This window comes from Corvus kubaryi, unplaced genomic scaffold (genome assembly GCF_017639235.1).
Source record: "Corvus kubaryi isolate FWS band 111438036 unplaced genomic scaffold, C.kubaryi_AGA036_p1.0 37266, whole genome shotgun sequence".
Classification (NCBI taxonomy): Eukaryota; Metazoa; Chordata; class Aves; order Passeriformes; family Corvidae; genus Corvus; species Corvus kubaryi.
The window spans coordinates 800,120-826,966 of record NW_024581081.1 but is presented as its reverse complement, the minus strand read 5'-3'; the positions used below and the strand labels follow the sequence as shown (position 1 = coordinate 826,966).

Below are 26,847 nucleotides of genomic sequence, written 5' to 3'. Positions count from 1 at the left end.
GCGGCCGGGAGCGCGCACGCCGGTGGAGGTGGGGGGGGGCCGGTCCGGAGGCGCCGCGGGACCCCCGGGCCGCCGGCGCCATCATGTACCGCTCCATCAGCGGCCGCTCCGGCCCCTCGTCCTCGTCCTCCTCCCACCGGCTGAAGGAGGGCGGCTCGTCGGCGTCTCGCGCCTCCCGCTTCAGCACATCGGGGCCGGGGCCAGGCCACGGCCGGCCTCCCCCGCCGATGCCCGCCGCCGCTTGCGCTGCCGCCTCGCCGCCGCGCTCCGCTTCGCCCCGTCCGCCGCCGCTTCGCCGCCACCGCTCCCCGTCGGGCCACCGCGGGCCCTGCCGCCGGTCCCCGTCGCCGCACCGCAGCCGGAGGTTGCCATCGCCGCCGGGAGGAGCGGGGCTTGGCGGGCCCCGGGGCCGCCGGGGCAGCGAGCACGGAGACGGCGGCAGCAGCCGGGTAAATACTGCCGTGCGCCGGGGGGTCTCGGTGCGGGTCCTGCTCCCTCTCCCGGGGGGCTGTCAGAGCCCCAGACTTGGCGCGGCGAGGTCCTTGCAAAATTACACCGGCCCCGGGCTCTCCCTGTGCGGAGGGAGAGCTGCAATGTCCCCCCTATTCCTTAGAGAGCCAAATGGGGAAAAAAAAAATCATTGATTTCCATTTTAAGTAGTGTTTTCCCACTAGTTTCCATTGCATTTTTATTTTTCTTACCGTCTAGAGCCATTTTAGAGAAGGTTCAAAGATGATGCTGTCTTTTGCTAAGGCAGAGGATGTAACTAGTCATTTTCCTCCATTTAACACATTGGGTTATGTTAGTGCATAAATATAATTTAACTTAGGAGAATATAACTTTTTTGATAGCATGTTGAGTGAGTACTTTGAATTCTTCCTGCTGTCACGGCGAGCATACAAAGAGGACTGTTGCTGATTTATATCTTTGAGAGGTATTTGATACGCTCTGCTTTGTAGTTGGGGCTGTGCACAGGGTGTTCCAGTCTTCTCACTCTGTCTTGGCAAAATCTGATTTGGGCATGTAAAGCTCTGTTTTGGCATCTGAAGTGGATGGCACCTTGGATGCAGATACCTTCGTACTAAATCGAAGTGTGAACTTTTTTTTGCGTGAGTGGCATCCGCTCACTTAGGTTTTCTCTTGTTGCTCCTTGGTGCAGTGATTGTTTTGTCTGGTGACTCTAAGCTGTGGTATGTAATAAGTTCATTGTGCGTTTGTATTACCGTGAAAAAAAGAGATTTTCGTACTGGGGTATTCTAGGCAGTGGTTGCATGGTCACTCAATCCAGCACACATACAGCTGGAAAGAATGGTATACTTGCCTTTTGCTCTTGCTTTGCAGTATATTCTGCCCTCTCCCGTGTGCTCAGGCTTGGATTTGTGAGTTGCAGGGCGGGCTGTAGCTGGAAGTTCAACAAAAGTATGTTATGATTCATTGCCTGATGGGACCCCCTAAGAGAAAATGGGGGTCTCTTTTTCATGGTGATACAGGTTCTTACCGGATTTCTTTGGAGCTGCAGCCATAGAAGAGGTCACAGGTGATTGTAGTGGCATTAAAATTTAGGTATTGGTGTTACTTCTTTTTGAAAGGTGAGCTGTCCTGGAGACGCAGGAAGGTAATGTTGTCTTTGACAGTTAAGCCAAGACAGGCTAAGAAACTTGCCTCTGGCCATTTGTTTTTATGTGGTATTTCACCCTTATCTCCATCCTATTAAGTTTCCTGTATGGTGCCCTTGCAAATTGCATTACTAGTAACATCCATGTTGAAAATAAGTAGTTTTTTAAAAGGGAGTGTTTTTCTATCTGGTTCGTGTCAGTGTGTGTTGTGGCTTGATGGACAGTTGCATGTTCACAACTGATGGGTGGCAACCTGGGGTCCAGGACAGAACTTTCTTAAACTGACTTCACCATCACTGTCTCCCATTTCACTGCATCCATAATAGGCTGTGAACCTGTGCTGACTGTAACAAAACTTTCAGTGCTAACTGTGTTGGTGTTTCAGACTTGGGGAAATTTGGTCTAGAAGTTTTGACTTGAAGCCTCCCATTCTCCCTTTGATGGGGGGGGAAGGCCACCAAAAACATCCACTTTACACGAACATTGTTGTTGATGAACACCGTTCTTCTAGTGTTATTTTGCACCCTCCTGGCTCAAGTTAAATCAGTCATCTCAGCAAATTGTTGGAGATTAATGATGTTTTTCTTGCCTGTTCTAACATCAGAGAAGGATTGAAAAACTATTACTCCTAGAAATTAGGTGTTAGCAGGCTAGCTAATGCTGAACTGATGAGCCAAATGGATTTTTTGTTTATTTACAGGATTACTGCATTTAAGGAAAGCCCTTCTGTAGGAAGCAATTGTCACAATAAGAGAGATCTTGAGACAATTAAATAGAGCTCTTCAACCTATATTGTGCTGACTCTTGCGTTTGCTAAAGCCCAGTGTAAGTAATCTTAGAGTGTAACATCCACATTTTTTCCATGGAAGCTTTTGTTCCCCAACAGGTGTTTGACAACTGACACTACTTCTTCTTCAAAAGCGATGTTACAAAGCATAAAATACAGATATAGGTTTATTTTAACTTTTTAAAAGTACTGTTTACAAAAGTGGCATTAATTAGAGAAAGATAAAAGCTGGGATTATGCTGGTGTTTTCCAAAGAGTCAGACTAAATGTGATGGAAACAAAGCAGACAGCGGATATGTTGGGTTGTCATGACTGGTTAGGGTAAAGTTTTAATAAATTTTTTAGGGCTTTATGACTTAAGATCCTCTCTCTTCAGAAGTCTCAGAGTACAAAATGTGCAGATGTGGAGAGTTACACAAATATGTTAGTAAGTGGGATTTTGGAGCTGTCTCTGAAAGAACATGAACTTAGAAGCCTGAGGAAGAGGAATTTAAGTTGCAACAAGGAAAGAGGCCTTGGAACAGGGGAATATATGCATAAGGGTGGGAGATACAGTATGTAGAATGAAGACACTGATGAGATAAAGGCATGGGGTTGAAATGGAGAAAATATTTGAGTACAAGCTCCAGGTTATTGTCCCTATCCTTCATATGAATTGGACTATGAAAGGAGCAGCCTTAGAGATTTCTTACTGCATTTTCTTGATTCTAGGAGGGTTTTTTTTGTTTGATTGGGGTTTTTTGTGATTTTTTTGTGTTTTTTTTTTTTAATATTGTTTGTGAGATGGAGTACATGCAGTTCCAGGTAACAGCATTGTTGCTCATTTTGTTGTGCATAACTGGGATGCTGGTGGTGGAGCCACGTACTGGATGTTGTAAGTAGGTATGGTGTTAGTTTCTTAATAGCTGAGGAAAACTCTGTGGTGATTGGAAGAATGTGTAGGGACAGCAAAAGTTTGGGGTGAGTACTGAGAAATGTAATGGAGGAGAGGATCAGGGCTTTACAGTGAGAAATTTTGGCAGACTTTCATTTGTTCTTGCAAGGCTGACACGTGCTGCTTTTATTTATCCCTGCTGACCTGCGTGCTTGTTCTTTTTAAAGGTTTTGTTTTAGCTTCTTTGCTTTCTTGTAAGAAAATTGGCTGATTAGAGGACTGGAGCATGTGGGGTCAACAGAGAATGGAGAAATGACAAGCAGGTATGCAACCTGTTCAGTAATATGGCAGTGGTAACTGTGGTTTAGGTGACAGAACAGGAAGGGAGAAAAATGCAGTGCAGTGCACACGTAGGTATGACTAGTGGTGGTGTTCAGTGCTCCAAATACAAAAACCTTTTAAAACTGGAATTTCTCCAGTTTAAGAAGAAAAAAGTTCAAAAATCATGAAGTTCAAATATTTACTGCCCTAACTGCTGTCTCTGGGCAATCTGTATAGGTCAGTCATAGGCAATCCAAACGTTCTTAATGTAAACTATTTCTTTCCTTTGCCCGGAGTTTGTTCTGAGATGTAATCATCACTTCTCTGACTTCAGTGGAGGTGATTGTCATCTATATGCCCACAGTCTTGATGGCAAGAAGATGGCCTTGAAGATAGTAATTTCTTGAGGCAGCCCTCAAAATCCAGTGTTACCTTGGGCACTAGTGAGCCTTCAGAATGTGTTTGTATGAGACACATGTACCTTGAATATGTTGTATCTCAGCCAGGCTGTTGCAGGATCATATTGTGCTGGACAAGACAGTTGGTCTTAGAAAGTAATTAAAGTGTGTTCTGTTAAATGCTGGGATTCAGCTTAATGGAGCAAAACAGAAGTCACTAATATGTTATCATAGAATAAAGCTATATGTACAATGGATTTTAGTACAGATTTGTACTGCAAGTGAACTTCGTTAGGTAAACCTGTGAGGGAATTCTTTTGCTTTCTGTTGGAGATTATGTACTGTTCTTTTGGTCTCTTGGAGGACTGAGCTGAATCTGCTGCATGTTCCCAGAGTGGGTGCAGACAATTCAGTGCACCTGCTGCTTGCTACTGCAATTTTCAGCAGTAAAAGTGGTGTGCAGTGCATGGCTGGTTTGGCAGAACTGAAGCTGGTTCACTGCTTCCTGTTAAGCAGAATCTAAATTGTGTTGATTTAAAAAAGCAAATCAAGTATGTCTGTCTTTAGACGTCTCATCTGTTTTTTATGGAACTCCTCGTAACTCTGATCATTCCTGTATTCCAGTGCTGTATTTCAGAATAATGTGAGGTGTAACTAGTTAAGTGTAACTTACCACTGATGTTTTGTGCACTGTGTATGTGTACAAAGGAAGGTCTGTGCAGAGGCAATGAGCTCAAGTCTTCTCTGCTGTAGATTTTTCAGAGGCAAATGTATTTAGTTTACTCTGGTTTATCTCTACAAGTAATAAATAATGGTAATGGGAATTCTACTATAGAAGGTCTTTCTAGTGTCATTGATGTTTTTAGTATTATGTTGTGCTTATCTGCTGAAAGCAGCATGAGGTGAGGAAAACTGCTAAAAACATCACTGCTAGAAAAATCTTTGTTTATGCTGGTTTATACTTTGGTTCATGTTGCTACTGAAGTTGTAAAGGGCCAGAAATCCAGACACTTTATTAAGAAATTTCTGGCACTGTTTTTTATGCAATGTTTATTTAGCTGCTTCTTCTCTGCAAAGAAAGGAGGACAGCAGCAAATTTGAGATTTTGTGACTTTCTCTTTGGTTTTACATCTTCCAAAATGGTGCTTTATGAAATGTATTTTTGAGTTGAAAATTTTTAGATAATTTAAATATAGAGCATGTTATTAGCACCTGGGATGAGAAGTTAAATGCAGTCAATACCTTCCCCTTTCTTTAGTAACTAAGTAGAATTGAAGTATTTGGAGCAGTTGTTCTTCTGGTTTGATTTTTGAATTGGTCCATCCCCCACAAGTCGCACTTATTAAGCAGAGCAGAATCACTTTCCTTTCTGTAGCTGAGATTAAAATCCCGATTGATGGGCTTGCACTCTTTCTTCAATTTACAGAGGCGTTCACCGAGTCTGCGCTCCGAGTCTTCACTGGAACACAGCTTGCGGATCACTGTTGGTAATGACCGGTATTGCATTGGCACGCCAGAGCGAAGGAGGCTGCCTGATAGACTGAGCTCACCAGCTGATAACCTGAGTGACAGGTACGGTCCTCTGCACGTGGGGATTCACGTGGGTGAAACAGTGTGGGAATGGGAATGGCTCTGCTGCATGAGACCAAACATCTCACTAGCCCACTGAATGCCTAGGGAGTGAGGGTAGGCATGTAGTGATGCTTCCCGGCGATATTCCCCCCAGCCTCTCGCAGGCTGTGGTGCAGGGAATTCTTGAGCAAAAGTTTCTGCCTGTATAACTCTGAACAGGTATTTCTTCTCTAATTTTTGTCAGCTGCTTCTAAGCCCCATATAAATTAAGCATGCACAGCATATATTGCAGGAGGGAGTGTGATGTCAAACCCTCTGGTGCTTCCTTCCCCTTAAGGGTGGGATGTCACATGGAGACACTTCATTTGACATTTCACTATTTCAGCCACCTTCTGTTTCCTATGAACCTACCTAGTCCTTACTGAAAGGAAGGTTGTTTAGTGTAAGGATAGTGTAAAGCTTCAACTTTCTCATTTATTGAGAGAAATTGTCTACTTTCCTGGTTTTTGAGACTAGTCTAGAAGAAAACTCTAGAGCAGCTTGAAGAAGATTATTATTTTGACTTTAAAAACCTTTGCAGAAGAGAATATAGTCAGACAGTCTCATACATTATAAAAGAAGTGTTAGAATTCTTAGGATGCCTTGATTGAAACTAGAGAGAAACAGTTAATGGAGAGAATTCTTTCGTGTTAAAAATACTGCTGTGGACAGTGAAGTGTAAATATTAGTAGATACAATTTGGAAATCTTTGCCTTCAGTAGGAGAACCAGTATAATCTGGCAAAAGAAAGAAAATCAGAAAACTGTGCAAATAATTCTCTTTGTCTTGAATTTCAAAGTTAAAGATGGCATAGCTTGTGCCCCGAAGCACACAGTTGCACTTTCAGGTCAGGGATAAGCATCCAGCACAAAAAAAGCACTACCACTTCCATTTTTGATGCAAATATCATCAACTGTTAAAAAAAAAAAAAAGAAGAAGAAAAAAAGAGAGAGAAAGGGAAGTGAGCAGAATAAATGAATTTCCTGTCTTTCTCAGATGTAAAGTTAAGTTTCAGCAGGTGTACAATGAGAGTTTGGTTTTCGGTACTGTCACTTTTATGCCTTTACCTCAGTTCTCCTGGCATTAGTGTTTGATTTGTAAATCCCCTATGCAGTCTGCAATCTTCTGAGTGAAATGAGTGCATATGCTCAGGGAGAGTAGAGTGGTTGGAAGGAGAAGGAAGTGGTATGTATGAGAACTGGCACTTCTTTGGCAAGTTAGGAACATTTGAGGGCAGGGAGTGATTGATGGTGTCTGTCCCATTGCTTCATTTTATCAGGTGAGATTTTAGATTTTACCTGTTCTGTGGTGCTGATGCATGGTTAGAAGTAACATCAGGTATAGTGGAGTTTATCTGACATAAGAGTGAGAAATCACAAAAGTTGACTTCTCTGTTACAGAACCCATAGATGCGAAAAAGAATGGTAAGAATAGACTCCAGAGGAGGTTTAAAAGTGACAGATGAGTTAGAATGAGAAGAAGATAAAGTGAGACCATGTAGACTTTAATCTTTAAGTGACTTCCTCTGTACTTGTAGTGTAAGTATGCAAGAACTTCATGTTGTTACATTTACTCTTTTTTTTTTTGTCTAATCTGTGCTGGCTGCACTTTTCTGAGTGATGCCCATTGTCCAGAAGCTTAAAGTATGTGACGACCAAGTCACCTGTCAGCTTTTCCTAAATCATCCAGGTACCACTTCTGAATTCTAAATTTCTTCACTGCCAGCCATTTTGGTTGTTTTCAAAAGACACTTGGTATTTGGTTAAGGACATTATTTATCAAGTACTTTTCATCATGTATTTTTTCCTCCTCTCTGAGAGGCTGCCCTGGTACCAGGACACTGACTTTATTTCTGTCTCTGTTCTCTCTCTCTTATTTCTATCTCTGTTACTGGTCATATCACATTTTTATTTGGCATGTGGTATGTTCTCATTCTAATTAAAAAAAAAAAAAAGGCAAAAGAAAAAAGTGTTTCCTGAAGATGTCTCTTCAAATCCTGAAGTAATTGGAGCAAATAATTCTGAATTTAGTTATTCTCTGCTCTTTTTGCTAACTACTTCTGTATTTCAAGCAATCGCTTTGACACATTATTCTCTGTAATTTGTAGGGCCTTGGGATGGTAGAGAGGTTCATTAGCCTGTAAAGGAAATAAAATACCGGAGGATGGAAGTCAGGGAGGCTTTTAGAGTCTCCTGCAGCAGTGGGTTTTCAGGATGCCCAAGGAGGGTTTCTCAGGGTTCGTGTTCACATGCAGGTCCATCCCAAAACATCTGTAAGAGCTTGCCCCAAGTTTCTGGGGCAGCTGGTCTCCTGCACATGTAGGCATTCTGAATGCTGCTGGACTGTGTCTTCAAGGTCACCTAAGCAGCTTCAGTCTCCTACTTTGACCAATAAGTATGTTTTTGTCTTCCAGAATCTCAATCTGTCAAAGTGAAAAATAAATCTTTTCCCTCTCCCTGTCTTCCATCTCTCCAGCTCTCAGTATTTTTAAGACATTCTACTACTATCTGGCATGAACTATAGAGAGCATCCCACCAATTCTTTCATCTGAGGTTAATACAAAAGATAGACCATATCACTGCAGAGACTTGGTCTGCGTTAAGCTGTGTTATGAAATAGCATTTTTGGCATAATATCAAGAGTAACAGTTGGCTTGAATATGAACAGCTCATCTGACTCCCTCTTCAAAGACGGTGTATTAAAGTGGAGTTCTGTTGGTTGCTCTCAGCAGAATACCACTATTTATTTCTCTTTCTCTGTATGTGAATAAATATGCCAAAAAGTAAATTACCTTATACTAGTTGTAGGTCTCTGAGGCATCATGTGTGTAGCCTGTGGTCTGTTTTCTGTCTTTGAAACTGCAAATTCCTGTGATTAATGGATTATCTGTTGGTGAAGGAATTGGGATGGTCACAGTGGTACCACCTTGTGTTCTCTCTCAGGGATGCAGTAGCCAGTAGTGGACATTACTGGCTGAAAGCATCCAAACCAATTAAGAGGGACATATCTCTGTTGGACTGTATGCACAGAAAACATGTTTCAAAGAATCCTGTAAGGCAAGTAATCATTTTTCTCACACCAATATTTAATCTTCAGGTTTTAAATTTGCATCTTAGCTGTTCAGAGTGTATTTGGAATGTCTTTCTGGTTGTAAATACAGTAGGTTTGCTGCTCCTTTCTTTCTGAAGTATGATTAAAAATTCCTCTGCTTTGTCACTGCAGTCAGAGTGTTTGAATTGTAGGTGACAGCTGCTAGACATGCATCTAAATAATTTTATTTGCACGAAAGTCAGCCAAAGGTATATGGTGAAACACATCTGTTACTCCATAAGGTTTGTTCATGCAGCTTGTACAGGTTTAGCAGGCTCTCAGAAGATGTGTCACTGGGAGCAGACATACCTTTATGTAGGTTGTGACAACAACATTTATTTATGAAATTTAACTTAGCTATTTTTAGATATTTTTGTGCCTTTGGAGGAGGTGGATATGTGTAGTTTGCTGAAAACTGGAAAGATACTGTGTAATACAATGGATACAGGTGCATGCCAGATTTGCTTTGTGAGATGTGTTGGACTGATAAAGTACTAAATGCTTAGCAATGATGCAAGGTAAAGTGAAGTTTTGTGTTGGTTTTGTTCTTAAATATGCATATGTGAACTATGAAAATACTCAAGAAAAAGACCTTGTCTGTGCATCTCTGTTACTCTTTAGTCTGATGTGAAAAACTGGGGCTGTAATTTGTTTGCAGATTTTTTGAAGATGTCTTCTGTCGTGACTTGATTTGTCCCTTCTCAAATCTATGGAGGGACCTTTTTGAGGAGGAGGAGGTAATTTTTGAGGATTCAGGCCATTAAATGTAGTTTATCTCAAATTGATTCACTCAGGAAAGAGTTTTCTCTCTCATTGATTTCACTTAAGGAGCACATTTTCTTTCTTGGACGATCTTGATAGATTTTGAAATATCAATGAGTAAAACCAGCAGCTGGTAACTTTTAAAGTGGTTTGATTTGTTTCTGCCTTATCTAAAGAAAAGTCCCAGAACGGTTTTTAGGCATGGAGAAAAAGGCCTTAGTTAAAACAGTACTCCTAATTGGAGGTGTGTGTAGGAATTGGTCCAAAAGAAGATACTCAAGAGAAGAAGCTGGTTATTCTGACACTGTGAGAGTTGCACATCCACTGCGTGTAATAATGCAGGGGCTGGCGCAGAAGAACAATACCATTGCACTTGATCTCCCTGGTTTATAGGTATCAGAAACTTTACTTCTTTTTGGGTATGGCGTTAATGTGATTAGCGACAGTGCTGTCTACATGTCCGTTGCAAAAGAAAGTGTTGTTAGAATTTGTGGTCCTTGTCCACAGCTGAAGATAAAAAGAGGATCTGGTTGCATTTGCCAGTGTGAAACTGAATAACATTTTGAATAATTCATACGAAATCTGACCTTGGCATCTTGCTGGGAGAGGCAAGGAAGGGGATTGTGGTCTGAAATATGATAGTAAGGTTTTTTTTAAAACATGTAGTCTCTCACATTCACAGCAATGAATCCATCCTATCAATTTTTCAAGGCTCTTATTCTTCAGTATAAGTTGAATTGTTCACGTCACTGTGTTTGAGGGTAACTTCCTAGGAGGGATGTACAGTACCATTAAAAATAAGTCTCCCTCTCTACCCTGCCTTTTAAGTACATAAAATGTTGGTTCTATTTAGTGAGGGAGTTTTGAAACTGATTTGGAAATTTCTTACCCCTAAGTAGGAGTAAGACTTACTTACTCTGATTCAAGTACTTGTATTTATTCTGTGTTTCTCTTACACAGGGATGATATGGCTGATGGTCCAATATTCACTAGAGGTCTCACATGTCCTCGAGGCCTTGAGAGATACCCCGCGCATGAAGATCAGCCTTCAAGTCCCTTCGTTCCGAGGCATGATGAAGACTACCGCAACAGAGACGTTTTCCTCCACCGTTCCGATTACAGTCCACACTATGGCCGTCGGGAGGAGCTGCCTCGTGGATCTGACAGCGTTGGTGACAAACTGAGGAGATCCCCCTACCCACTGAGGGCAGAGGAGAGGGGACGAGAAATAAAGCGTCCACGGTATGAAAAGGATGAGAAGATGCATGGTGTGAGTGGAGAGCATCAGGGTTTCTCATCAGGAACACGAAACTATCGCAGACGAAGCCGCAGCCGTAGTAGGAGCCTGAGCCCATCATACCCGAATGAAGAATTCCGAGAGCTTGACCGTGCAAGGAGGAAAAGAGAAGAAGAAGAGCGCAGTAGAAACTTGAATCATGATGTTTCAGGCAGTGGCTATGTGATCCCTGGCTTGACTAACACACTACAGACTTCTGAGCCTCGGTATACATATAAGCCTGAAGAAATCCCACCCATGCCCAAAAAATCTATTTTGAAGAAACGAATAGAGATGGAAGTAGAGTCTGCTGTTCAGGTTTGGTCTCTGTGCTTCTGTCTATGTGCTTGTACTTTCCAAAACAGTTACTTCATGATACAGAATGTTTGTTTGATTTCCAAAATAGAAAAGCCAAATCTTTGCTTCCCTGTCTTTAAGAGAATAGGTATCTTTTTGCAGGCCTGTATGAGTTAGAATTGCATTAGAAACTTTAAATGGTTATGGCATTTAATCAGGAATCATATACATATATATATATACACACATATATACACAAATATATATATATATATATATAATCTGAGACAGAATAAAATGTCTTTGTGGAAATTCAATCCAGGATGCAGAGATCTGGGCCAGCTTTTATAGAAAAGCTGACTCTTGTAGTACCACAGGCAGTCAGGATATTGATTGAATTTCTTCCCCTGTTGCAGTGTCTCTTTCTTGTTTCTTTATAGGCTTAGAGAGCTGCCTAATGCATTCTCAGTACCTCTGTTTGAAAATGACTTTTAAATTTCCTTATTTTTTTCCCTTTGGACTGTAGGCTGGGATCAGCCCTACTTAATTTGTACCAAACCTATACCAATTGAGTCTCAAAATTAGAGCAATGGACAGATAAGTGGCTGTGACAACTGTGATAAATTGACTTTTTGTGTTATAAGACATCACTTTGATTTGCCTGTTGCACTGATCAGTGTTGGTTTGACAGTGACATGTTTATCTCAGGAGTGCTCCGATACTGAGGATCCCGTTCCTATTTCCTGTTACTGGAAATGCTATTTAATACGGCATTAATTATGAATATCTGACAAAGTGACTGGGAATAACCCCAATGCAGTAGTTTTTACCTGAATTAACATATTGAAATCCTATTTGACTATGACTAAACTCAAAGCATATCCAAAATTATGCAACAGGATTTCAATTTTAAAATTTCAGTTCTTACGCTTGCAAAAAATTTGTGAAATATAATCGTGACTTTGTGTGTTCTCTGAGATAAGCATTCATTGTTGGACATGACATTCCAGAATCAACAGGCAACTTGGTTTGTTATTGTCTGTGTTCTCTTTCAACTGTATATTGGCTCTTCTAACACTTTTATTCAGCTATGAACTCAAGGAGAAATGAACATGTTCCTTTGTTCTGTGAGGTGCATGGTGCCTTAGAAGGCCTCGTTGTAAATAGTATCTTCTCTCTTTCAGCCCGAGGGCTTTTCAAGCAGTCCAGCCCCCAGCAAGGATCTTCCTCTTCTTTCTAGTCAGTCATCTTTGCCCCAGAGCAACAACATGGCTCCTTTTGCCTCTGAAGTGGAAAACTTTCTCAAACGGTTTAATAAAGAGTCTCTTGCGGAGTCTGCAAACAAGGAGTTGCGTGAAGGTTTATATGAGTGGAACCAGCTCTCTGGACCTTCCAAAGACACTTTGGCGTTTGAAGAGAAGTTTGGAAGCTTCTTAAGTCACAAAGAAAAGGTGGAACCCAAGGCAGAGCCCACTGATCGCCATACTGACTTCCTGCTGCCTCACGAGAGGGCCAGTCAGGATGGCAGTGGTTTCTCCCGAATTCTGGGCATGATGGCTGATTCTGTCAGTGCTCAGGAGAAGAGAAGGCGTAGCTTTCCTGACATTGAGGATGAAGAGAAATTTCTTTATGGTGATGAGGATGAAGAGACCAAAATTGAATCTCTCCCCATCGAGAAGCCCCCAGTGAGTTGTAGCAATGAGATAATAATCCAAAAAATGAGCCCACCTCCTTCTCCTGCTCCAGCTGTCAAGATGGATCCTTTAGAAGAGCCAAATGCAGAGTATGCAAAAATCCATGACTTACTCAAAACCATTGGGCTTGACATTGGTGTTGCTGAAATTGGAAAACTGGCTGTTCGTACCCAGGAGCGCCTTCATGGCAAAAAGCTGGCCTCTCGTTCTCCAGATCGCCGCTCTTCAGACACTCGCAGACTGGATGCTTGGGACCTGCGCCGCAGCCGGAGTGACACTCGTTCTCCCGAGTCAGGCCAGCCGCGCTCAGCGTCACCTCCGGGCTCTTTCCAGCAGCCTAAAGATGCGTCCTCTCTTCAGAAACCAGAATATACTAAGAGCAGTCCAGTGGGACAGGAGATACCTCCACATGCACCAGACCAACCTCTTCCTTCTGTCTCTCTCATTCCTTCAATTCCACCAACTCCTCCTAGTTTGCCACCTACACCTACTTCTGTTTCCCAATACCAAATTCCCAACTATTCCCACTACACTGCTGCTCAAATGCCCCAAAACTATCCACCTCCCACAATGGCTCCTCCAGGATACGATGCGTATGGGCACTATATGGCATATGCAGCCCCTGGATGGCCCATGTACCCTCCTGCCCAGCAGCCTAATCCTACGCTTCCAGAAGCTCATGGTCTTCTTACTATGGCCATGTCGGCGAACCCCACACGTCCCAATCTCCGAGTGATTGAGACAGTCTCTCTGGGAAAGGATGTCCCTGATGTAAAAAGAGATGGTTCTGTGCTCGTTCAAGTCCCTACCACTCCTTCTCATTCCAAAGCACCCCTTCGTCTGTCTTCACACGCTCTCAAAAATGCCACAGAAAGGATGTCGGATGAAAAAAATCGGGCAGCTCAAAAGCAGAAGGTATGTTAGGTATTCAGAATGTGTTGGATTATGTGGTTGGTGAGGTGGAAGGTTTTTCTCTTCGGGTGCACCTTTTTTTTCCTGAATTACTCCAGTTTAAAAATGGTTTGACCTAGTTTACTTTTGTTAAAGATTTCTAAGGATTTGTCTGTATTAATCTGTGACACTTTTGAAAAATGCATTTCAAATCCCCTGATGCCTTGATGGGGCTGCCTAAAAACAGAGGCTAGACAAAATTAAGAGGATAAAAGCAGCGATTTACTGAAGTGCCTTCAAGGTACACGTTGGGCAGTCAAAAGCCTTCAAAGAGGCTACACCCAAAATGGACGACTGGGTCACGGGTTTTCATACTTTTATAAGTTTGGTCCATTTGCCTATCTGGATTAATTCTCCAATTACAATTTCGGGTAATGAAGTCATTACCCCAAGTTTGTTCTCCCCCCTCCCCTTAAGCCACTTTGTCAGTGTATTTCGGGGCCTGAGACAATAAGGTGTCCTTGAAGTTCAGGCCTTGAGAGGATTTGTTTTGTCTGACCAGAATGGGAGAACAGTAGCTAACAGGCTATATGGAGTCTTAGAGTTACACACTAAGGCATTACAGGATATGAAAAATATAAAAGCTAAAATCCTAAGGCCTCACCCTCAAAGTTGTATGCCATTGCCTATGGCAGAACAGATGAAATCAAAAACAAAGTTGAAGTTCTTTGGACCATCCAAAATCTTACAGAGAAAACACATGGTGACTGCAGCTTGGCTTTATTCTGCTGAGCTTTAGATATTGAAATACCTGAAGATATGTGGAGATATGTAAATATCTGAAGGGACAGTGTTAAGAAAATAAAATGGCTTTTTTCACTGATGTCCAGTGGCAGAACAAGAGGCAAGAGGCACAAACTGAAACATGGGAGACTCCATCTGAACATGCTACATTGTACAATAATACCATGGTTATACCTGTATTAGACATTCTTAAATACAAACTAAAGGATATTGGCATTCACATCACATGCAGTCTTCTCTCTACATTTATATTAATTCTCTTACAAAGATCACAAAATGAGAAGATTGTAAGGGAAACTACTTGGAGACTCTGACACCAGGTTATGGGTGTTAATGTTTTCCTCTTCTAATTACCTTGGTTTGTACAATAATTAGAGTGTAGTGGGGAAGAATGTATTTTAATATAGGAAACTGTAGTTACACAACTGTCAAAGAACTGGAAGATTCCCAGAAGTTGTTTGAGTTTTCAGACTGGTGTCCACTTGGTCTTTGTTATTAAAGTAGAATTATATGGGTTGGAGGGGACAATTAAAGATCAGCTAGTTACAACCCCACTGCCATGGACAGGGACACCTTCCGCTAGACCTGGTTGCTCAAAGCCCCATCCAGCCTGGCCTTGAACACTTCAGGGTTGGAGAGTCAGAATCTCTATGGGCAACCTGTCCCAGTGCCTCACCATCCTCATTGTAAAAAAAATCTTCCTTTATATCTAACTTAAATCTACCCTCTTTTAGTTTGAAACTGTTGCCACTTTTCCTGTGACTGCAGACCCAGGTAAAATCTCTATACCCATTTTTCTTCCACATCGCCTTTAAGTATTGAGGCTGCAATAAGGTATTTTATTATAAGAGCCTTTTCTTCACTTGCATGAAGTGCTACATCAGCAAATACGTGAGCTTCCACTGCTTGCAGAAATAATAATTTCTTCAGCTGACACAGCTGAAATTTTGTTCTTAATGAAATTAGTACTTTTGTAGTAGTTTTCTTGGCTAAAGGTCTGTGGTTTTCTCCTGCCCTGACACACCCTGCTACCTCATATGTGCATCTTGGTAGAACTTCCAAGGCTTTGTGTGCACTACAGATGTCTTTGACTTGGGCTTAGTCCACTGGGTTTTTTTTGCTGGGATGGCTTGGAGTATAAAAATTTGCATGCTCCAGTTGATGCCCCATGCTGCAGAAAACTCAGGAGAGAATGGTGCTTTGGTGATAAAAAAATAGCACACAAAACCAAAATAATAATTTTAAAAACCCTTATGGTGTTTAAGATGTGGCTTAACTGTGTTGGTAGAACTACTTCAGGAAGGATTCAGGGATCCAGCCAACATTTACGGTGCCATAGTAGAAGTGATTGTCTAGGGAAGTCAGGATCACTTGTTTCTTAAGGGAGGGGTCTAGTAAATTTTAAGAGCCTTGTGAAGATAACAAAAAAATTGGGATTTGTCTCTTGAAAAATGAAGCTGGAAATGAAACTGAAAGAACTTTTCAGGTTTCATTTTAGCATATTGCTTTGTTTCCTTCTATGAGAATCAATGAAAATCTGGAAAAAGGATTTGTGAGCTCCTCATGCCGCAGTTTACCTTATTGAACAAGAAACAAATTTCATCCTGATGTTTCATGTCAGATTGAAGCAAAATCTAACTAATAGCTAAAATGGGCCAGAGTCAAAGCAGGAGGCAAGGTGAAGGGCTGTGAAGGCTACATGCTAGCTGTAGAGATACTGCATGAGTTTTGATTACCCATTTGGCATTGGTCTTGATTAGCCCTCTAGAAGACAGTCAGCTGAGCCTAAGGGCCTTGGGAAGTGGTGCAACAAACAGAGCAGTTTAGAGGAATACACTGCCCAAAAGAAAAAAAATTGCCTACCAGCAGGGTTGAAGTGTGACCACACAATACAGTTACCTTCAGATGCAGAGAGAGGTGTATTTATTGCATTAAAATACTCAAGAACATTTTGGGAATTGCGAGCAGTGTGTCTGGAAGGCTGAAGTCTTCCTGTGATTCTTGCAAGACTTGTGTTGGGAAGAGAAGAAAATCCAGACACCTTCCAATTTATTTAGGTGATAGAAGAGAGAGAAAAACTGAAGAATGATCGAGAAGCACGGCAGAAGAAGCTTTACTATCTCAAGACTGAATTGGACAGGCTTCGTAAACAGCAAGGTAAAGTATATTATTCCCCCACACCTCAGCCCCTGCTTCTTTTTTTTCCCCCATTGGGGTGTGTCACAAGTCTTGGTACCTAATAGGAGAAGGGAGGACCAAAATAATAATAGTCCATAACAGTATTTTCATACTCCTGGCAATGCAAAACTCTTCAGAAAACAGTGACCTAGTTACTATATTAAAAACAATTACATCAAAGTTTGGCTGTTACACTGAAGCAAACAGTTGCTCTTGCATCTTCTTTGGCAGCCTGATAAGCTAAAGGAATTGTACTTTATGCATTTTAGTGCTTCTTTAGAAGAAGTGAGAAATAGTAACTGAAGATGTTATTGTGCCTTTCAATTGTTCATGAGTATCATCTGGAGCTGGAAAAGTCCTCTCTCAACAGAGCTGACTTTTGTATCTTAAAACTTGTTTGGTTCAAGTAAATACTTATTTCCCTCACCTTCGGAAAATAATACTTTCAGGTTAGAATATGCAATTTAACTTTTGCTCATTTGGTCACAGGGACATAGTGATTATTAAATTCATGCTCTGGAGGATTGTGATGCCTCTCTTAGGTTGTGTATTATGGCAGTCCCTATAGGGGCAGATCATGCAGATTTAGTGATGCTGTACCTGAGAGTTCCATCTTTACAACTTTGTAGTCAAGATTTAGCCGTAATATTTTATATTAGAATTTTACTTGTTGCTGGAATTATTGTACAGATCTAAAGTAAATTTTCCTGTTGCATTTCTGACTCTTCTGCTTCCTTGTTGCAGGAGAGATGTTGAGGAAAAAACGTCGTGAAAAGGACGGACACAAAGACCCCTTGTTGATTGAGGTGAACAGACTACAAGAGAATATTATGAAGGAGATTGCAGAGCTGCATAAAGAATCTGATGCAGCTGACAAGAAGCAGTCTGAGCTTGACAAAGTAGCACAAATCCTGGGGATTAACATATTTGAAAAACCTCGGAAACCATCTGTGGAAACTAAAGACTCCTCGGAAAAGAGCAGCAAGTCAGAAAATGCAAAAGGTGTAGAGAAAACGTCTTCCTCCAACAAGGTAAAGTCTTACAGTTTGTGTGCTAATGATTTTCCCACTAAGAGAAGAGGGCACTGGGGAGACAGCTGGTCCCAAACATTTACTAAAGGATCATTTTATATCGTTTATTACCACATCTCATACACTGGCTTTGATGGTGCATGCAGGTGAGAGTCAATGTATCAGTATATATAATGTCCCTCAGGTTTTGTGCTGTTCAGCACCACTCGCTGTTTTTTATCTTGGTTTTGCTGAGGTGTTGGTTGGATTGAACAGTATCATGAGTGTTTGTAGCTGTTTGGTCTCAATACTTTACCAGGAGGACAGACTTTTTTTTTCTCTACAAAATTTCCGGCATGGCCTTTCAGGGCGGAGTGTTTGTAGCAGCAAAGCTCTCTGAAAGTTGGGAGCATGTTGGTCTTCTCACTGGGTAATGATAGTAACAAATCACAAGACTTACATGTGATTGTCAGCTTAACATGATTTTTATGTACATGAGTTCTCTCTTAGGAAATGTCAGCATGCATCTGTATGGTCTGTACTGCTCTGTGCTGGGTGTACCAGAACAGGCTCACTGCATTCCAGAATATAGTTTTTAGTTTGAAAGTAGTATGGATACTACCATCTGAAAGGTTATGCATGTATTCAGAAAATCAATTATCCTGCTTCTCAGATGTTTATTCAAATATGTAACAGAAATAGCTAATGGGAAATTGTAGGTGAATTTTGTATAGATCTTAGCATATATAATTTTTGCAGAGAGGAAAATGTTAGTAGGGTAAGAGGTATAAGGACAACTGGGAGGGGACCTCATCAATGTATCTCAAGGGAGGGTCTGAAGAGGATGGAGCCAGGTTCTTCTCGGTGGTGCCGAGCAATGGGACAGGAGGCAATGGGCAGAAACTGATGCACAGGAAGTTCCACCTGAACATGAGGAAGAATCTCTTTACTGTGTGGGTGACTGAGCACTGGAACAGATTGCCCAGAGAGGTTGTGGAGTCTTCCTCACTGGAGATACTCCAGTACCATCTGGACACAGTCCTGTACCATGTGCTCTGGGATGACCCTGCTTGAGCGGGGAGATTGGACCAGGTGACCCCCTGTGGTCCCTTCCAACCGTACCTGTTTTGTGATTCTGTATTTTCTACAAGGTCACTCAAATGTGTTTATCCTGTAAAATTTTCTTTATGCTTTATTGTGGTCTGAGAATCATTAGGTATCTTTAATTTAAAGGCTTGCTTTTGTTATTGTTGTTTCTCAAAACATCTCTGAAGTTTACTGTCCTCTTTAATAAATCGTTTGCTTCAGTCACCACTTCATAAAGAAGGCAGAAATGTTTGTTAAGTCCTACATTGCATTAAGTTATATTGCTTTCTTTTCTTGAGATATGGCATCTGTGAATATACTTTTCATTATTTTAATTTGCATTGTCTGTATTGTCCAAACCCATAATGACTTGATCTCTTTTTCATAGTTCCTTATTTTAATGTGGAAAGTTGTGAGTTCTGGACAGGAATATTTAATATTTTCATACATATGTAGGCACATAGGACATGGCCTTCAGCCTCTAAAATTCACCTTGTAATTCTGATTGTTAACTTTTTTTTCATTAAAGAAAGATGATGCAGGCCTTTCAACACTGAGATTGGTTGACTCTGCCAACCTGAGGGCAAGAGCCTTTGCCTTTCTGCTTATTTGCAACGTGCCTTGTGGACCCTTGCTGCTGAACCTGTGTCTGTGTGTTGTAGTTACACAGTCAGTGCAGAGGTGAAGCCAGTGTTAATGTGCTAAACAGATAGATCACCCCGTCTGGGCTCTAAATAGTAGCAAATTATAAAGACTTTCTGAGCTGGGGTAATGCACAAACTGGAGTTAAGAGTGGGCTGTCACCTGTCTATCTGAGAAGCATTGTCTCTTTAAAGTTCAGATAAAGATAGTATTTTTATAGGTGTTATGTCTATAAATAGCATAACCATTGATGCTTGTGTGACATTGTGAACATCCTTCCATGCACCTCCTGCAGATCATAAGTTGATCTCATTGTTTAAGAGAATGTCTGCTATGTTCTTGCAGACAGAGTGCATGCAAATATTCATTGGGTCACTTCTTATTCTGCTACCAAGAACTAAATTATATTGGGATATGGATATCTGGGGGGTGCATAGTGGCCTGGCTGTCTCTTTGTTCTTTGATTTACAATGCATGTTGTGTGGGGTGGTGTCAAGGAATTTAAAATAAGGCAGATGTTATTTAACAATTTTGAATCTGCTTAAATAAATATGTTGAGTTGTTGGTAGTGAATAACTTGGAAATCATGCGACCAACTCAAGTCTGCTAAGTTAACATGCTGTTCTTTCCAGACTGCCATGCAAAAGGATAACATGATGGACTTTAAGCCATTGAAAATGTACTCAAAACTCAAAATACATCTAGTACTATCATAATCTAAGTTGCCAGGGCTCATTCGTGATATATTTCTGATAATACTTGTTTTGCTACAAGTGTTAGTTTAGTCTTAATTTTGGATAGAGTCTTGAAATGTCTGTATATTACTATATGGCGTCTTTCTGTACAGATTAATGTAAGTGTAAACACCACATGTTTAAAGTACATGATCCTTCACCTTATATGCTTAGGTAATTATCAAAACACCATCTTTCTTTTATTATTAAGCAACAGGTTTTCTGGAGAATTCAGGAACACTCAAATAATCTGATAAAACTGATGGAGTTAAATACTTTTAGTCAACTTCCTTTTGCATTCTGCTTTCATCCAAGCTACTTTTACAAAAGTAATTTCTGAATGACTCTAGGGGAACCATTTTAGGTCTTCTGGGCACTGTTTGGCTAGTATGGTAAATTGGATCTCTTATGTGAAACCAGTGAAGTGGGAAAGGTGCATGCCACAGGGAATTTGTTCATTTGGTTCCTTGATTACCTACAACCATCCAGCCATTACATCTGGGAGCCTTATTGGAAACTCTTCACTGCAGCCTCACAGCATCTTAGTCGGCAATACCAGCTCTCTGAAACAGTGGAATTAACCTGGGCGCTGAAAAGCAGGTGATATATTTTTTTTTTTTTTGGTGTGTATGGCTTCTGCTGGAGGCAGGTTCTGAGTTCTAGAGCATTATGTCTGTCCTGCCTTGTCTTAGAGAAGTGTTTCCTTTTGTTCAATTTAGGAATCAAAAACTACTAATGAGAAATCGAGAGGTAGAAGCCCGAAGCCAGCAGAATCCTCTTCACAGTCCTCCAAACATCCTTTCCAGTTGGCCAATATTTATGAATATTATGATGCAGGGAACCACTGGTGCAAAGACTGCAATACCATCTGCGGGACCATGTTTGACTTTTTCACACACATGCATAATAAGAAACACAGACAGGTATGTTGCAGGCTTCCTTCACTAAGTGCATTTCATACTGCTATGAATATTAACACTAAAACATACATCGCAGAACTACATTTTACAAGAGAACCTGAAGTAATAATGAACCCAAGAAGTAGCTTATTGAACTGTTTTCCCCTAGTACTGGACTTGAGCAGTTGTACAGCTACCGGTGTATTCCAAATAGTGTAAATGGGGCCTCTGTTCAGTTTGCTCGGGTTTGCCACTTGTGTTTCATGTTTACCTGTTCTTCGCGATCATTTACATGTTACACTTTTCACAGGCTATTTTGTCATTGTAAATTGCAAAATGGGAGGGAAAAGAGAGGAAAATTAGTTCTTGTAAATATTTGCACGTTGATTTTAATGTTCAGTGTTCAAAAAGGATATTAAAAAGGAAAAAAGACAAGTGTACTTGCCTTGCTAGTGTAATATATGAGCCTATATACCTCTGTCACTGTGCAAATAGACCCTGGATCCTTACAACAGACCTTGGGCTTCGAAGACTCAGAGTGAGACCAAACAAGACTCCATAAAACGCATTGATAAGATAACGGTTCCTGCCAAAGGTATGTTAATTTTTATTAACTTGGCTATCATCCCTCCTTGCCCTCCAGCAGCCTCCATTTGCTCAGAGAAAGGAATTTTCAAAACTTTACCTTGGTATAGGAGCACATATAGATACTGTATTATTAGGTAAAAGGAAAATTATTTAGTTTCTTGGTTGTTCTTGTGGAAAAGGTCATAACGCAAGAGTGTAGGAAAAGGTTGTGGTTTCTTCTCTTCTTTTTAGAGATCAGTTTTTTATTTTGAATACCAGTTGACTTTCTCCAGTGCAGTTCTGAAATAATTTTTGCCAACATATTAGAATTCAGAGCATGACCACAAGAGTTGGCAGTGTTTGGGCAGATCTTGCACAGTATTCCACATAGTCTTGTAGTAGACTTTTCCATTCGGTACATTTTTAGCAGAGGTCTCCCTGAAAATTGACCAATGAGTACTTGTTATAGTGCAGATACAGAGAATCTGAGACAGACATCTAGAAGGAGCTGTAAGTGATTTGAAAATTAATATATGGTTTAAAATCTGAATGTTGAAAAGGCCTGCCAGTGATTAACTCATCAATCTGTTACATATTTCTAGTAGTGCCCACTAAAGAGGAATCTGCAGTGTCTTAGATAACTGTAGCTGGTTCTGTAGGCACAAGGATGCAGTCTTGCTGAACTTCAAAGAAAATATCTGTGTTCTGTTTATAAACCAGGTGTTTAGTATTTGAGCAGACTATACCAGAATGATGGAAAACAGATCAAGGCTGTAGGAAATGTTAACCTACTTGAATACTCAATTACCTTAATACTATGGAGAGCACTTAAATAATTTCTTGAACCATATTAATGAAACTTCTTCACTTTACATGTTTGTTCCTGGTAGTGGTGGTTCCTATACAGTAACTGAAAGGAGAGCAGTATTAACTGTTTCAAAAAGAACATTACTGGAGATTTTGCTGTTGTTCTTTGACCGACTTTGTTAAGAGCTTGGCATTTATTAAGTTTTGTTTCTCTGATAATTTTCTTTGGCCTTTTCAGGCTCTGAGTTTCTGATTCCCATCACTGGATATTATTGCCAGCTCTGTCATGAATTTTTTGGAGACCAAATCTCAGCAGAGCAGCATGTGAAAAGTCATCCCCACAATGAGAAATATAAGGTTGGTAATTGGTGTCCTAGGAAAGAGACATTCCCTGTGTTAGCTTCCGCTTGTTCTGTCTTCCTTTCCTGAAGAATGACATTTAACTCCTTGGAGTATATGTATTTGGTTATTTTCACTACATTCTACTGAACTAAATAAGCAGATCCTCCCACTACATCAGTACATAGAGACTGATATTTTGTCTGCATGAGGCTGAAACAGTGTCTACTATAAAGTATTTGTAGTACCTCAGTTTCTTGGTAGGAAAAAGTTCTCTGTTCTCTTAGTGTTGAGATGGCACTTACTGAAAAAGTCAAAATTATCAGAGAGCTGCATTTTTTTTTTCATGGAAACAGTGGCTAAAACGTTGCTGTTTATTTCCACAGAAATACATTGATGAAAATCCGCTTTATGAAGAGAGGAGAAATCTAGACCGTCAGGCTGGATTGGCTGTAGTTCTGGAAACAGAGCGCAGGCGGCAAAATGAGCTGAAACGGAAACTGGTTGAGAAACAGAAAGAAGAGAAGGATGAGAAAACCCCAAAAATAATAAAGAAGGAGGAAGTAAAGAGCATCGCAGAGTCTGGAGAAGGGAGTAATGAAACTCAAGGCAAAATAGATTCTTCTGGGCGAAAAATGGGTATCATGGTAAAGCTGAAGAAGGAAGAGAAGACAGAGGAGAAGAAAGAAGAAAAGAAAGAGGAGTCTAAAAAGGAATCACCAAGCCAGACGTCCTTTGGGAAATTCAGCTGGAAAAAGACTGAGAGAGAGGATAAAACCCCAGGCGCTATTACAAAGGAAGAGAACACAGAAGGAAACAAAGAGGAGAACAAGTGTCAGTCTGTGAAATCCCATATCAAGCCCATTGAAATCAAGCTGTCTGGGAAAACTGTTATTCCACATACTAGCCCATGGATACCAGTTGTTTCCACACCGACACCAACAAAAATTCTCCCCAATCTACCAGTCCCCACCATGATTTTCAGGAAGTCTAATACTGCAACAGTTAGTAAACCACCACCTTTGAACACCTTTTTATCCATAAAATCCTCTGGAGCTACCACCAAACCACTGCCAGTGGTAAAAGAAACAAATGCAGATCTTCTACTGCCTCCAGATATCATATCAAAAGCTTTTGGAGGAGAAGAAGTAATTTTAAAAGGGTCAGAGGAGGATTTGAAAGCAGTAGAGAAAAATGAGCCTTCTCAGACTTCAGATAGACTACCTCCACCCCATCCTCCACCAGCAGTCCAGCCGGCAGCTCTCATCCCTGCAGACGAAGTAGCTCCAGGTGTGTCTGAAAGTGAACAGACAATGTTGGCAATGCCTGTGAGACCACCACCACCTTCAACTGCTTTCAGTGAACAAGCAAAAAAGATAGAGAAACGAAATTCTTGCTTGGCCACAGCCAATGCTAAAGATCTCTATGATATTTTCTACAGTAGTGGTGGAAAGAGTTCAGGTGACAGCAAGCTTGCAAGTTCTGCACTTCCAAATGGAGAAAACTCTAACCTAACAAAACCTGCAGATTTATCTGCAAACCACAGAACAAATTGTAGCTCATCCTTGTTGAAAGAGGATTCTCAGAATGTGGATTCCTCACAGTGTAATAATCAAGTAACAGGGAGTTTGGTTCCTGTTGAAAATCAGGCTGAATTGAACAAATCACTTCAGCCTCACCTGTCAGAAATGTCAGTCACAGAATTACCAGAAAAAAAACGTGTTTCTGGTATCCAGATGCCTGCAGAAATTGGATTTGTTAATACAGAAGGTAGAGAGCAGGCAGGCAGTCTGGAATTCTGTGATCTACAGAAAACTAAGGTCCAAGAGAAGGTTGGACAGGAAGATGGAAATAAAACCCCAGTTACAAACACAAATGTTTCTGGTACCTTGGAGAAAGACACAAAGACAAAAGATTGGGAAATAAAAGCAGTAAAGCCTAAGCATAGCCTACACCCAAAGACTTTGTTACCTGAAACACAGAATGAAATTCAAAGTTTGGGAAATTCCCATTTGGTAGAGGAAAGGTTAAATGATAACTGTAGAACTCACTCAGAAACTGGTAATCCAGAGTTGCTCTGGGGCACTTCCAGAACTAATAATGGAAAAGGACAGATAGTCACAACTCGTTCTGAAAGTGGTTGGGATCTATCAAATACTCCAAATGCAGAAATAAAATCTGGTTCCAATGGGGCTAATACTTCAGAATTGACAGAGGAACAGGCAGAAACTAGAAGTACCCTATTAGAAGCTCAAGGAGAAGTTCAACCTAAACCTTCAGGCCATACAGTGTTAGATACCCAGACCCAGAGGCAGGGAGTGGAACAGTTAGTCAATACCTGCTCGAACACTGTTGAACTCAGATCCAGTCTAGAATTAGTAGCTGAAAATGAAAAAAAATCATTAGGACATACTGGATCTGATGCAAAATTGGATAATTTTCTTTTCAAGAGACCATCAGAAGATGCGAAACACATGAAGACTCCCTCCCAGAAAGCAGAGCTTGAGTTGAAAAGCACTGATTTCAGTTTGGGAGACAATAAGATAAAACATGAATGTTTCAGCATCCTTTCAGCAGGACTTTTAAATGAAAATACAGAAGAAGTCACAAAACTAGAAACTGTTGCGTCCATTAGGCTGGAGTCCAGTAAACTTAAGAAACTGGGCATTGAAAGAACTGTGAATGAAACAGAGATTACTGATTTTGCTACATTGACTTCTGGTAGTTGTGAAGATAAAATTTGCACACGGATTTCTCAAAAACCTATGCTGCAGCCTGGATCACAGACCTCAAATAATGACACCACAGAAGTGGTCATGCCAGTTCTAGAAATGCAGGGCATTCCTCCCACATCTGAGGTACTTCTGCAAGTGGAGGAGAGCAAAGGTGGCACTGTTGAAATGCCACCACTGAGTTGTGACGGAGGCAGCACAGAAAGTCAGGCTTCTGGGTGCGCAGAAACTTTAATTCCTGGGCTCAAAGAAACACACGGAAAGGTGGGTGGCTCAGGAGGCAAGGGAGTGGGCACCATCCAGAGCAAGAAGACTGAGCAAACAGAAGCTGCTGACAGTAGTGTGGAAGTTACAGTGAATTCAGGAATTGCTGAAAGCGTAGCAGGAAGCCCAGTGGGTTGAAGTAAACCCAGCCAGTCCCAATGTTTGAGGAGCCAGAGCTGGGATTATGTATATGTTCTTTGTTTTTCTTTTTGTTCCAGCTGAGAGTTTTGGGTGTATTTTGCATTCTGTGGTAGGACTTGACTAAAGTGAAACCTAAATCATCAGAAGGCAGTCACATACTTTATTCTGTACATAATTAGTTGTGTAAAATGTTTTTTCATGTGAATTTTTTTGCCAATTTCTTTTCTACACTCTGCTATTAAAATGGAATCTCGTTTATAATGTGTGCGTCTTCTTTATTTTGGGGGCTTTTATTCTTTGACCGTTCCCGGGTGATTTCCAGCTCACCCAGTTTGTGTCAGTAGTACCGTGAGTAGCCCAGCTGCTGAGACAAGCTCAAGAACAGCAATTTAGAACTTGAGGAAAAGGAGACTTGCAGAAGAACTAAAACTGAAAATTTCTTTGAACTGTAATGCATGAGTTCGTTTACTTTTGTTGTTTGAAATGCAAGAATGTGTTTAGAGTTGATTTTTTTGTTTACCAGTCTCTGTGATTTGTAATTACTGTTGTACTACATCTGTACTTAAGGTGTTTCATTGTATTGTGTAAGCACATGTATGGATGCCACATCACTAAGCAAGGGGAGAAAATCTGTCCCGACTGGCTTTTGGAGAAGAAAACTAATCGGTAAGGCTCTGTGGCCTGACACCTGGACCAGACATATTGAGGTCACTTACGTGATTTGAAATGGGCTTTCTTTCATTTTATTGTGATCCAGTAACTATTTGTGTTAAATCATTTAGCAGCTGACCAGCTCTGAAGAAGTAGAAGATCAGAACCCTGGTGTCAGGAATTGGACTCGCTTCATGTGATACAGACACATGCATGCCTACCCTGAATGGTCCTTGAGCTATCAAAAGCTCTAGTGTGATGGTTCTCATTTGTATAGCTTGTTAAAGACTAAAGTATTAAATGTGTTTACTTAGATAAATATAACATTTTTATTTGTAAATTGTATTAAAAAATAAACTTATGGAGGTCAACAAGG

The 26,847-nt window shown here is 40.9% G+C and overlaps 1 protein-coding gene across 4 annotated transcripts; it reads left to right on the top strand.

The window, feature by feature from the left end:
• ZNF318 (zinc finger protein 318) lies at positions 1-26,847 on the top strand. 4 transcript variants are annotated; one of them, XR_006015535.1, is made up of 11 exons: positions 1-449; positions 5,423-5,568; positions 10,420-11,053; positions 12,217-13,641; positions 16,479-16,578; positions 17,344-17,630; positions 20,791-20,994; positions 21,466-21,565; positions 22,583-22,701; positions 23,070-26,486; positions 26,603-26,847. XR_006015535.1 is itself a non-coding variant. In XM_042025023.1 (11 exons), the coding sequence occupies exons 4-11, from the start codon at positions 10,427-10,429 to the stop codon at positions 25,815-25,817; spliced, it is 5,610 nt and encodes a 1,869-aa protein (XP_041880957.1). In that variant the 5' UTR covers positions 2,328-2,441; positions 3,505-3,600; positions 5,423-5,568; positions 10,420-10,426; the 3' UTR covers positions 25,818-26,847. The 4 variants fall into 4 exon arrangements, 3 of the variants coding, with proteins under 3 accessions (XP_041880956.1, XP_041880957.1, XP_041880958.1); XM_042025023.1 differs by lacking the exon at positions 1-449 and adding exons at positions 2,328-2,441; positions 3,505-3,600 and having other exon boundaries at positions 23,070-26,847; XM_042025022.1 differs by having other exon boundaries at positions 23,070-26,847.

Excerpts from the sequence above, each read along its gene's own strand:
- ZNF318 (XM_042025022.1), top strand. The coding sequence starts at position 84 with ATGTACCGCTCCATCAGCGGCCGCTCCGGCCCCTCGTCCTCGTCCTCC. Across the intron at positions 450-5,422 it reads GAGACGGCGGCAGCAGCCGG|AGGCGTTCACCGAGTCTGCG; the intron begins GTAAATACTGCC and ends TTCAATTTACAG. Across the intron at positions 22,702-23,069 it reads CCCACAATGAGAAATATAAG|AAATACATTGATGAAAATCC; the intron begins GTTGGTAATTGG and ends TTATTTCCACAG.